At 52.4% G+C, this 12,923-nt stretch overlaps 2 protein-coding genes across 3 annotated transcripts in view; one reads left to right on the forward strand and one right to left on the reverse strand.

Annotated features, from left to right (window-relative positions):
• SNX33 (sorting nexin 33) overlaps positions 1-1,879 on the reverse strand; it is a 32,183-nt gene extending 30,304 nt beyond the window's left edge. Inside the window, exon 1 of the mRNA XM_060260192.1 lies at positions 417-1,879. Coding sequence (XP_060116175.1) covers positions 417-1,857 — 1,441 coding nt within the window. The 5' untranslated portion in view covers positions 1,858-1,879. The remainder of the gene's footprint in view (positions 1-416) is intronic.
• SNUPN (snurportin 1) overlaps positions 1-12,923 on the forward strand; it is a 385,834-nt gene that overhangs the window by 351,850 nt on the left and 21,061 nt on the right. Inside the window, exons 1-3 of one of the 2 annotated variants that reach the window (XM_060259918.1) lie at positions 5,436-5,962; positions 7,416-7,578; positions 12,765-12,918. In XM_060259918.1, coding sequence (XP_060115901.1) covers positions 7,421-7,578; positions 12,765-12,918 — 312 coding nt within the window. In that variant the 5' untranslated portion in view covers positions 5,436-5,962; positions 7,416-7,420. Of the gene's footprint in view, positions 1-5,435; positions 5,963-7,415; positions 7,579-12,764; positions 12,919-12,923 lie in introns of those variants that run through there. The other variant, XM_060259917.1, reaches the window with a different exon arrangement.

The raw sequence follows: 12,923 nt of genomic DNA on the forward strand, positions 1-12,923 counted from the left end.
TTCGTAAACGAAACAATGAGCATCCATTTCCTAACGAAGGGTTCCTATTTGTTAAGCTGGTACACACAACAGAAACGGGAGTTCTACTTTATTGAAAACTTGGGAGAACCAACTTCTTTGGCCACTGTTTTCCACTGTTGACTCTAAGGAAGTATCCCCCTGGAGAATACAATAAGATGAACCTTTTATGCAGTACTCAGAAAAAGAATTGTATTATGCATGCCCTGTGATCTGCCAGATGCTAGAAGGGCAGGGCCATTATCTGGCGACATCGTTTCTCGGCAGCCCGTAGCAAATATCTCGTATTCTCCAACCTCCCCGAGAACGATTAAATTAAATACTGGTTCGGCTGCATTGTTGTGGTGTTCCCCACCACCCCGAGCTACAACCGGAAGCATGCTGCGCTCCACACTTACCTTTCTGGAGATGGATAATATCTGGGAAGTTGGAAAGGAGTCCTTGGTACAAGGAGAGGGTATCCAGCATGAGGGAAAGGTCGTTCTTGGGCTGCTCGGCGAACATCTCCCCCACCACCTCGTAGGTCTTGCCCGTATGGGAGATGGCGCCGTTGAGGGCATCCAAGCTGTACGGAGGGTCCATCTGGAAGGAGTGGCTGATGCCCTGGAAGGCATGGCCCAGTTTCTGGAACTCCTTCCGGAAGCCCCCCACGTGCTTGCGGGCCAGCTCGGAGGCCACGTTGGTCAACTGCAGGACGCTGTCGTCCATCTTCTTGCTGAAGGCCTTGAAGGTGTCCACCCTGTCCTCCACGTCCTGCAGGTCCTGATGCTCGGTAGGAATCTGGAGGGTCAACAGGAAGCTGCCCCCCACCATCTCGTCCTTCTCAGCCCGCCGCTTGCCCATCTTCCACTGCTTGTCGTCCCGGCAGTTGAGGAAGTGCTGGAAGCCCTCGTACTGGGAGAGGGTCGGGTGGCTGGTCATGTGGTCCATCCAGAGGATCAGGCGCCGCTTGCGCTTCTCGATGAAGTCTTCTTCGAAGCGGCCCGTGGCCTGCTTCTCGGGCAGGTGAGGGACAGAGATGACAGTGAACTTGTGCAAGAGGCGGTTGTACAGCCAGTCGAAGTGCTTGTAGCGCCGGTAGACGGGGGAATGGCTGTTGCTGGGAGTCAGGCGGTAGGAGATGTAGCTCTTGATCCCCTTGAACTTGGTCTGCTTGGTGGGATCCTCCACTGAGCACACCAAAGGGTGCGGGTTGGGCCGCCACTGGGGACCTTTGGCCCCCATGTCAATGTAGGAGGCCTCCGGGATCTTGGACATCATGGGGACGTCCCCCAGGATGAAGGCCTCCACGCCGGACCGGACGAAGGAGGAGAAGCGGTTCAGGTTGCGTCCCACCACGCTGCCCCTTTTGGCCGTGCCGATGCTGTCCTGCCTCTCCAGAGAGGGCTTGGGACGATAGCCCGCATTGTTTGGGTGCAGGTACGGCCGGGGTGACGGAAGATTGGGAGAAGGGTGCCCGTTGGTGCTCGTCCCCCCGTGGGTTTCTTCCACCACCGTGCAGCCATCGTCCCAATCGTCCCAGTCGTCGTCGTCGTCATCGTCAAAGCTACCCTGGTGGGAGACGCTGGTGCTGGAAGGGGAGACGTAGAAGGCCGACCCATTGGCCGGTGACCCACTGGGGCTGTTGGAATGATTTGTGTAGGTCGAGGCTGACCTGGGTCGGAGGATTTCCACGTAGGATGCAGGGAAGAGGCCTGTCTCTCCCTGGCTGTTGGTCCCCTGCAGCCAGCCGTCCACGGAGTTCTCGCTGAAGATGACCAGTTCCTCGTTCTCTTGTATACTGATTTCTTCCTTGTTTTCGCTCTGGAAGTTGTACAGGGCTCGGGCCTTCAAAGCCATGGCTGTTCCCTGGAACACAACCCAAAAAACGTTCTCTTGGAAACCAAAGTCACTACACCAGCACTTACTCCCTTTAAGCTGTGGAATCTGTCCCCACTTGGTAAAAAAAGAAAGGGGTATTTGCAGATTGTTCTAGAGGAAGCACAATTTAAATATCTTTGTCTCACGAGTTAGCACCAAGGTTTATATATCCCAGCGATTTCGCCGTCTGCACACTCTGGGCTAAGAAAAACATGCTCAAGGCAGACGGAACAGCATTTTTGACCCCTGGTTTTAGGTTCTTTGTATGGCCTCATCCAGATGCACAGATAACCACAAAATTGGCATCGCTGTGTCGATTTTCTCTCGCGAACCAGTTATGCCTGAACCAACTGCCCCCCCTTCATTGGTATGGAAATTCCATGCAAAAATTAACTGATGCCATTCAATTTGTTAAAAAAAAATCCAAGATTTTCCCTTTTTTTCCCCTAAAGATTTTTTTTAAAGCTTTGGAAAAAGTGTATCCAGCTTGAGACACAACCAGGGTGCCGGAGAGAGAAGGAAATAAAAGGCCTTTAGTGCTGAGAGAAAGAGGAGAGCTTTCTGCTCTTGTAGATTAATCCAAACACACACAAAAAATATTTTTGCAAGTTCCTGTAAATCCCTTTTGGGTCGGCTTCGGAATCCACAACCCTCTGGAGAGGGGAGGAGGAGAAGGAAGACAAGCCGCAAACGCAATCCAAAAACTGAATTGGGGTCACGCCTTAAAAGTCCCAAAAAGAACACAAAACACCACCCCTCCTCCTTCACGGGGGCGCCCCTCAAAGTTCAGGGGAGCGGAACTTTTGCAAACAGAAGAAATGTCGCTCTCGCTCTCCCCCCTCCCCGCCGCCCACCCCCCGGGATCGGAGATCTTGAAGGCGAAAACAACAAGGAAGAGCAGCTTCCAACCCAAAAACGTGCGGTTCCTGCGTTCCAAAACAGCTCCCAGATTGGGGCAACGCGTTGTTTTTCAGGGCCACCGACCGAGCCTCAAATCCTCGCTGGCCGACAGGTCAGTTTCCTCCTTCCTGGGTCAGTTTCCATCTGAAATTGACACGATCCACCCCTTTGGGGCTCGGCTCTCGTCCTGCCAGGGAACAATACCCGAAAGAAAATCAGCCCCGGGGAAGGTAACCAAACCCCGGTGCCTTCCACGCAGCCTCCCGCCCCAAGCAGATCCGATCGCTGCTTTCCAGAAGGAAAAAAAACCCTCACAATTAAACAGCCAGGCGAGAGATCAGAAATCCACCGGACTCCTCTCCGGCGAGCGCCACGGTCCGACCACAACAAAGTTTCCCCCCCGGGGTTCCTGGGGGAGGCGTCGCTTCTTCTCTTCTCCCCCCCCTTCGGCTGCGCGGGGAGGGCCAAGGGGAGGGCTATGATTCCAGCCCCGCCGAGCCACTTCCGCTGGGAAAGAGGGCTGGGAAGCCGGAAAGCGAGCCTGCTGCCCGCCGCCGGCTGGGATCCAAGCACCGCGCTCGCCACTTTGCGCAGCATCCAGCCGGGCTCTCGGCCCCCTTCTTCGGCCTTGCAGGCTCTCGCCCTTCAGGATGCCTTTAGACGGGGCTTGCGGATCGTCTAGAAGAGCGATCCCCAACCGCGGCTCGAGCGTCGGCGCGATTCTTTTCCTCTCCGCGCGCCCCGCGGACTTTTGCGCGCTGCTTTGCGCGCCTCTCCTGCGCCCGGGGCCACGCATGCATGGGGGAGGGGGTGTCTTTTGTTGCAAAGTAGCGACCGGGAGCCCCCCTCCTGCAGTCTCCTCCCCCCCCCCAGATTTTTGGGGGGTGCCTTTTTCTCTCTGCAGCCTTTTTCTCTCCTTGCGCGCTCGTGCGTCTCGCTCGCCGCCTCGCTCACCCGCCCGGCCTTTCCATGACGCAAAGGAGGCCAAGCTGGAAAGTTTGCAACAACGGCGGCGGGCAAAGCTTGGGGAAAGCGGCCGGCGGCGAGTCGAAAGTCCTCGGGTGCCCTCTGCAGGCGGCGCGATCTGGAAAGCTGACCCGGCTCCGGGGCTGCGCCTGGCTGGCCTACTTCTAAATTTAGACTGTAAGCTCCTCGGGGCAAAAGCCACAGTTCTTGGCAGGCTGTTCTGGAACGGGATGTCGCGTCGGCTGCAAAGCGTCGGCGCCGTGGTGAAGTCGGCTGGAACACGGGTTGCCGGTCTCCCGGGGGCGGCTGGAGAGCTCCCGGAATTGCAGCCGGGCGCTCCAGGGTATAGAGATCAGGTCCCCCAGGAGGACACATAGCCGCTTAGGAAGGGAGGCTACGGCGTTATACCCCAGTTGAGGCCCCACCTCCCAAACTCCATCCTCCTAGGGTTGCCACCTTCCAGGTGAAGGCTGGAAATCTCCCACTATTACAACTGATCTCCAGTTCATGTGGCCACTGTGAAGGGTGGACTTATGACATGATAACCCCTTTGAAGTCCCTCCGCCTCCCCAACCTTCCCTTTTTTGGCTCCACCCCCCCCCCCCCCCAAATCTCCAGGTATTTCCCAACCAGTACCTGGTCTCTGAGTTATAGAGATCAGTTCCCCTGCAGAAAAAAATGGCTGCTTTTGGAAGGTGGACTTTATACCCCCAAGTCTCTCTCCTCCGCAGTCCCCACCCCCAAATCTCCAGGAACTGCAAACGCTACTAGCCATAGCAGACATTGCATCTGGGGACCTGGAGGCCTCGTTCATAGCAAACGGCTAGAGGGTCCTACCGCCACTGATCTGAACGTTTCTGAAACCCACCTAAACCAGTGGACGTTGCGCCACCTTGTGGCAGTGAGTGCCACAGGCCGACGACGACCCACCGTGCCAACTAATACCGTTTTCCCGCCTTGACTTGCTGCAAAACCAGTTGCACGCCTTCCTCCCCTCCCCCAAAAATAAAAAACACACCCTGTATCATGGAGGAAAAAGAAAATATTTGTGCTAAGCGCCTATGCACCACCAGTGACGCTTTCGTTGGAAGAGAACTTCAAGCAGAGTCCTACGGGACAATATTGAACAATGGGCGCAATCCTAGGACTAGCCGCTAGGTGGCAGCAACAGGCTAGCCTGCAGCTCTTTGCCCTCGTGGTTGAATTTCGAACCCAGCTCTGCAGCGCTGGCTCTGGATTCAAACCCAGCCCGTAGATGGTGCCGTCACAGGCTCTGTCATAAGAAGTATGCTTGGTTGCTGTCCAATGCACACTTACCTTGGTGTAAACTAGAGTTGCCAACCTCCGGTGGTGGGTAGAAGACGTCTCCCAGACTTGCAACTGGGTTTCCAGTCAACAAAGATCAGTCCCCCAGAAGAAAATGGCTGCTTTGGACACTGGACTTTTTGCAACTGGACGCTGCTGAGGTCTTTCCCATCCACAAACCCCACTACACCAGGCTCTACCCCACCCCCCACCCCAATCTCCAAGTATTTCGAACCCCAGACCTGGCAGTTCTAACCCACACATAATAAAGAGGAAACGGTTTCTGAATAAAAATGGAAAGGATTGCAAAGTGTGTGTGTTTTGCTGCAGTTCCCCCTGCCTTTGCTGTCCAGGAATGGCGGAGGGGGCAATAGCAGCTGTGGTCAAGCTGGCGTCCAGGGAGCTGCCGGTTTGGGCTCACGTTGGGTCTTCTGGCATTGTCTGGAAACCCGGGATTTCCTGTTTTCAGGTCTGGAGGTGCAAATGCAACCATCTGAGCTTGCAACATATCCCCCGCACCCTTTCTCCTTTGCAGACCACACAGAAACTTCCAACCCGGGCCCGGGCAAACATCTATTTGCTAGAACGACACAACGCGCATGTGTCGATTGGAAGCATGAACCGGCGAGGAAAGGGTGACAAGGAAACAACGCATGCGTCAACTGGAAGCCCGGCCGGAGAGAAAGGGGTGGCAAAGGAAGCAGCGCATGCGTCGATTGGAAGCCCGGCCGGCGAGGAAAGGGTGGCGAAGGAAGCAAGGCTGGCCCGCCTCCTGACGTCAGATGGAGCGACGAACGCCGTCGAAGACGCCGGTTGGCTGGCGAGTGACGCAGGCGCGTTAGGGCTTTGCTGGCGCGGAGTGGGTCTTTCGAGTCCGCCGGTTCGAGTCCCCCTTGGGGCAGAAGGTTTCTTGGTGAGTGGTGTAAACCGGGGTGTGGGGGCGCTTATCTCTGCAGGTTTTATTTTTTACTCCCCTGCTGCAGTGTTCCCTATCCGCTCATGCACTCATATGTTGTATTATTGGCGAGCGGAGTGACTATTGATATTTTATCCTTTGGCGGGCTCTGAGGTTGTGGGGTTGCCAACTTCCAGGTGGGGCCTGGAGAGCTCCCAGAATTATGAGTGAGTTACTAGAAACTGCCAGAGAGCAGCTTCCCTGGAGGAAATAGCTTAAAAAACTAACCTTAGAGTGGCCAACTATGGGGTGGGGAAATTTGGAGATGGGGTGGAGCCAAGGGAGGGGTAGGTTTAGGAAAGGGAGGGGACAGACATCAGGAGGGTCTAATGCCATAGAGTTCACGGTTCAAATCATCCAGTGAATTTGCATTGCAAGGAAAGAGAGAGACTATGCTCTGAGCATCCTCAGAAGTAATTCCATGTTTTGGTATTTAAAAGTGGAATCCCAAGCCATAAGTGGTGGAAATCTTACTAAATCTTCCGCTGTATTTTAAGATTGCCAGCTCCAGGTTCAGAAATTCTGGGAAACTTGGGGATGGAGCATGGGAAGGGAAGGTCATGGTTTGGAGATGCAGTGGGACCTCAGCGGTTTTTTGATAGGGTTACCAAGCAATGCACCCTCTAAACTGTGGAGTCTTGTAAGCAGAAATTCTACTTCATGAGCTACTGGCACTATAGCTGCTAGCGGCTGCATAACTTATCTTGCTCTGAGGCCATTATTCCTGACAAAAATGTGTGGGCTGGAGGCTAAAAAACTAAGGCTAAGTTCACACTAACTCAGCTCAGAGGGAACATTGGCTACCAGCCTCCAGGTGGGACTTGGGGATCCCCTGGAATTATTGCTCATCTCCAGACTACAGAGATCAGCTCCCCTGGAGATCAATGGCCTTGAATCCCAGGGAGGTCCCTGCTCTCCCCAGCCTCTATCCCCAACCCTCCAGGAGTAACCCAACCTGGATCTGGTAAGCCCACCCACCCCTGGCTGGTTTAAAGTTAAAATTGGTTTCTTTACACCTCCCCTCCCTCCCTCCCCCCTCTCATCTCATCTATTTTCCTTCCTTGCGGCTCTCAAACGTCTGACATTCATGTCTTGTGGCTCTCAAACACCTGACCTTTATTCTATGTGGCTCTTACGTTAAGCAAGTTTGGCCACCCTTGTCATAGAGTTTTTGCCCAAATACCAGTGAGGACCTGACAACTTTCTCTCACAAACATTGTGGGGTGGAGCAAAATGCTTCCTTTTTGTGGCACGTGCTAAATGCGTGTGATCCCAATAAAAAATGGGGTGGGGGCTGAAACAGGCAAGCTTCCCTCAGCTGGCAGGTTGCTTTCGACACAGGGCCCAGGCGGAAGGAGATGCATTCTTATTGGCTGAACCATTTCTTCTGGTTTCTTTTCTTCCCCGACAGGCAAAATGGAGGAGCTGAGCCAAGCCTTGGCCTGCAGCTTTAGCGTGTCCCAGGACCTCAACAGCACAGCGGCCCCTCACCCCCGCTTGGGGCAATACAAGAGCAAGTACAGCTCCTTGGAGCAGGCCGAGAGAAGGCGCCAGCTCCTGGAACTTCAGAAAACGTAAGCGCTGGCTCTGAAAGGTTAGGATTGTACCTGGAGAGATGTACTTTCTCCCTTTCTCACGATACAAGAACTCCTGGGCACTCAATGAAATTGCTGAGCAGTTGGGTTAGAACTGATAAAAGGAAGTATTTCTTCACCCAAAGGGTGATTAACACATGAAAATCACCGCCACAGGCGGTGGTGGCAGCTGCAAGCATAACCAGTTTCAAGAGGGGATTAGATAAACATATGGAGCAGAGGTCCATCAGTGGCTGTTAGCCACAGGGTATTGATGGAACTCTTTGGGGCAGTGATGCTCCGTATCCTTTGTGCTTTGTGGGGGGGCAGTGGGAAGGCTTCTAGTGTCCTGGTCCCACTGGTGGACCCCCTGATGGCACCTGGGGTTTTTTGGCCACTGTGTGACACAGAGTGTTGGACTGGATGGGCCATTGGCCTGATCCAACATGGCTTCTCTTATGCTCTTCTGTGACACAGAGTGTTGGACTGGATGGGCCATTGGCCTGATCCAACACGGCTTCTCTTAAGTTCTTATGTGACACAGAGTGTTGGACTGGATGGGCCATTGGCCTGATCCAACATGGCTTCTCTTAAGTTCTTATGTGACACAGAGTGTTGGACTGGATGGGCCATTGGCCTGATCCAACATGGCTTCTCTTATGTTCTTATGTGACACAGAGTGCTGGACTGGATGGGCCATTGGCCTGATCCAACATGGCTTCTCTTATGTTCTTATGTGACACAGAGTGCTGGACTGGATGGGCCATTGGCCTGATCCAACATGGCTTCTCTTATGTTCTTATGTGACACAGAGTGTTGGACTGGATGGGCCATTGGCCTGATCCACATGGCTTCTCTTATGTTCTTATGTGACACAGTGTTGGACTGGATGGGCCATTGGCCTGATCCACATGGCTTCTCTTATGTTCTTATGTGACACAGAGTGTTGGACTGGGTGGGCCATTGGCCTGATCCAACATGGCTTCTCTTATGTTCTTATGTGACTCAGAGTGTTGGACTGGATGGGCCATTGGCCTGATCCAACATGGCTTCTCTTATGTTCTTATGTGACACAGAGTGCTGGACTGGATGGGCCATTGGCCTGATCCAACAGGGCTTCTCTTATGTTCTTATGTGACACAGAGTGCTGGACTGGATGGGCCATTGGCCTGATCCAACATGGCTTCTCTTATGTTCTTATGAGGTCTCCCATCCAAGTATTTCCCTGCTTAGTTTATGAGATCTGACAGATCGGGCTTGCTTGGGTATCCAAGTCAGGGCTGCAGCCACAGAATCTTGTGGGACTGAGTCCTTCATTGCATATTGAAGGAAAGGGTTCCTTTTGACCTGTGCCTGTTTCAAAAAACACCTGGCGGTTTGTGAGCTTGGTGCCTCCTATGGTCTCTTACCCAATTCTCAAGAAGCGAATGTACTGCTGAGACCTTTTACTGGCGCTTGGCTCTGTAAGCAACACAGAATCCACCCACAGTTTGCAGGCTGTCATGGCATGTTAATGTTCTTTTCTTTTAACTTTCTCAGGTCAATGAGCTGAGGATCCCTAATAAACTCTTTTCTTTAGCAAGTACTTTTATTCTCTGCTTAATTCCCTCCCCAAGTGTGTGGGAGGCTGGAAGCTTTTTGTTAGCTGTTAATTCCGCCCCCATACAGCCTTAATAGAGTCCTGTTTTTATTGGCTGATAGACCCAAGACCACAGCTCTGGCACTGATGTAGCTGGGAAATTTGATCCCTGAAACAGGATTCAAACCCAGTTCTGCGTGCTTCTTGCATATTTATTGTTTGTTTATGGAAGGAATGTATGTGCTGTCTCTTGCATTGAAGGCAGTGGGTGACAATATGTGGGTCTCCTGTTCTCTGTTTTACCTTCTCTGCAGCTGTGTGACAGTAAGATAGGCCATAGGAACATAAGAGTCCTGCTGGATCAGACCAGTGGTCCATCCAGTCCAGCATCCTGTCTCTCACAGTGGCCAACCAGTTCCTCTGGAGGGCCAACTATAGGACATAGAGGCTGAGGCTTTCTACTGATGTTGCCTCCTGGCTCTGTGATTCAGAGACTGACTACCTCTGAAAGTGGAGGTTAAGAACGTAAGTCCATAAGGACATGAGAAGAGCCCTGCTGGATCAGACCAGTGGTCCATCTAGTTCAGCATCCTGTCTCCCGCAGTGGCCAACCAGTTCCTCTGGACAGCCAACAATGGGGCAGAGAGGCCGAGGCCTTCATAAGAACATCATTAGAGCCCTGCTGGATCAGACCAGTGGTCTAACAGCCACTGACTGGTGGACAGGCAACAACAGGGCACAGAGGCCAAGTACTTCCCTGATGTTGCTTCCTGGCACCAGGATTTGCCTCCGAATATGGAGGTTCTTTTTAGTGACTCTGGCTGGTAGCCACTGATAGATCTCTCCTCTGTGAATTTGTCTAATCCCCTTGGAAAGTTGTTTATTCCTGTGGCCGTCACTAAATCCCCTGGCAGAAAATGTCACATTTTGATCACTTGCTGTGTAATAAAGTAGTTCCTTTTGTCCATCCTGAATGTACCACCAATCAGCTTCATTAGATGCCCTTGAATTCTAGTATTTGGGGAGAGGGAGATAAAGAGGTGTAGTATTTCCGGTACAGAAGAGAGTAAATATCCGTGATGGCTAATAGCCACTGTGACTAGTAGCCATTCATAGTGCAGTCTTTTGTGAATTTATCCATTCTCCTTTTAAAGCCTTCCAAGCTGGTGGCTGTCACCAAATCCCACAGTGACGCGTTCCACAGTTTATCTATGCGCTGTTTGAGGAAGGGTTTCCTTTTGTGTGTTCTGAATCTCGCCCCCATCCCCTTCAGCAGACGACATCAAGTTCTAGAAGAAGAATTGCAGATTTATACCCCGCCTTTCTCTCTGAATCAGAGACAGAGCGGCTTACAATCTCCCATATCTCCCCCCCCCCCCACAACAGACACCCTGTGAGGTGGGTGGGGCTGAGAAGGCTCTCACAGCAGCTACCCTTGCAAGGACAACCTCTGCCAGAGCTATGGCTGACCCAAGGCCATTCCAGCAGCTGCAAGTGGAGGAGTGGGGAATCAAACCTGGTTCTCCCAGATAAGAGAGCTCTGGCTGACCCAAGGCCATTCCAGCAGCTGCAAGTGGAGGAGTGGGGAATCTCACCCGGTTCTCCCAGATAAGAGTCTGCACACTTAGAGCAATGGCTGACCCAAGGCCATTCCAGCAGCTACAAGTGGAGGAGTGGGGAATCAAACCCGGTTCTCCCAGATAAGAGTCCGCGCACTTAGAGCTCTGGCTGACCCAAGGCCATTTCAGCAGCTGCAAGTGGAGGAGTGGGGAATCACACCCGGTTCTCCCAGATAAGAGTCTGCACACTTAGAGCAATGGCTGTCCCAAGGCCATTCCAGCAGCTGCAAATGGAGGAGTGGGGAATCACACCCGGTTCTCCCAGATAAGAGTCTGCACACTTAGAGCTATGGCTGACCCAAGGCCATGCCAGCAGGTGCAAGTGGAGGAGTGGGGAATCACACCCGGTTCTCCCAGATAAGAGAGCTATGGCTGACCCAAGGCCATGCCAGCAGGTGCAAGTGGAGGAGTGGGGAATCAAACCCGGTTCTCCCAGATAAGAGTCTGTACACTTAGAGCTATGGCTGACCCAAGGCCATGCCAGCAGGTGCAAGTGGAGGAATGGGGAATCAAACTTGGTTCTCCCAGATAAGAGTCCGCGCACTTAGAGCTATGGCTGACCCAAGGCCATGCCAGCAGGTGCAAGTGGAGGAATGGGGAATCAAACTTGGTTCTCCCAGATAAGAGTCCGCGCACTTAGAGCTATGGCTGACCCAAGGCCATGCCAGCAGGTGCAAGTGGAGGAGTGGGGAATCAAACCCAGTTCTCCCAGATAAGAGTCCAGGCACTTAACCACTGCACCAAACTGGTTCTCAGAATTCTGGGAGAGGGAGAAAAGTTTCTTCCCTGAGCAGCTGAGAAAGAGTAGCAGGCTTGCCTAAGTTTTGTGGCCAGCGGGGATTCGAACCTGAGTCTCACAGACCTTAGTCTCTTGCTCTAACCACTGGGACAGACTCGGCTCTTGATGTCACACACGTGGAACAGGAATCATAGATCGAAACGCCACAGAAGCAAGAACAATCGTCCCTATTGCACTGCCTCTTTGCGAACTCAAGGCTTTTCGACGGAAATGGTGTTTGCTTGGTAATGTTGCCAACTCAAGTTTGGGAAATTCCTGGAGGTTTCCAAGGGCTGAGCTGGAGGAGGGCAGGGTTTCAGGAGGGGAGGGACCTCAGCAGAGTATAGTGCCATAGAGCAGGGGTGTCGAACTCATTTGTTCTGAGGGCCGAATCTGACATAAATGAGACGCTGTTGGGCTGGGCCACGAGTGTCATAAAATGTAATCCCAGGGAACAGAGATATAAACTTTATAAAGGACACAGAAAAACACAGAGATTTTTTAAAAACTCAAAATACACTTAAAAGATTAACGCTCTTGCAGTATTTTGTTTATTTAAACGGTTTCTGATAAGTGACACCTCTTGCTCTGAATGATTGCATCAAATTCTGGAGACAGTGTCTGTGCTGTGGCAATCCTGAGTATGCTGTTCAGGTGTTGTTCACGTGTGTGTCTGTAAGTTGCAAACCTACTTTGGATTTATTGACATTCATTACAGAAATCTCGTGGTCAATGCTTTGAGCCTAAGGCCCAGGGGAACACATGAAATGGCTGGGCATTGTGAGCTTTTGTACATAAGCTGCTTCATGGGCTGGTCAGCCAATGGAGAAAATAGAGGCTTTGCTCTGTAGCTCCTGTGCGATTGAGTAAGCCTGGCAAAGCCAGCTGTGATCCAGAAGGAAGCAGATGACATTGAGTTGCCTTGTGGGCCTGATAGGAGCCCTCTGGGGGCCTGATCTGCCCCTTGGGCTGCATGTTTGACACCCCAGCCATAGACTCCCTTCCCCCGCCTCCCAAACCAGCCATTTCCTCCAGGAGAACTGATCTCTGCAGTCCAGTAATCAGTTATAATTCTGAGAGGTCTCCAGGTCCCACATGGAGGTTGGCACCCTAACTCTCATGAATGAATATGCGTATGTCCCTTTTGACTTCCATCCCTTTTGGGGGGAGAGAAAATCCTCCTCCTTGTTTTGTTTCTTCTGCCCTGAAGCAAGCGATTGGATTATGTGAACCACGCAAGGAGGTTAGCGGAGGATGACTGGAAGGGGGTGGAGGAAGAGGAGGAAGACGTCGAAGGCATGGAGGTGGAAACGAAGAAGAACGCGAAAATGAAGAAGAAGCTACCGAAGCATTACGCTAACCAGGTGAG

Source organism: Heteronotia binoei, chromosome 19, assembly GCF_032191835.1.
Source record: "Heteronotia binoei isolate CCM8104 ecotype False Entrance Well chromosome 19, APGP_CSIRO_Hbin_v1, whole genome shotgun sequence".
NCBI lineage: Eukaryota > Metazoa > Chordata > Lepidosauria > Squamata > Gekkonidae > Heteronotia > Heteronotia binoei.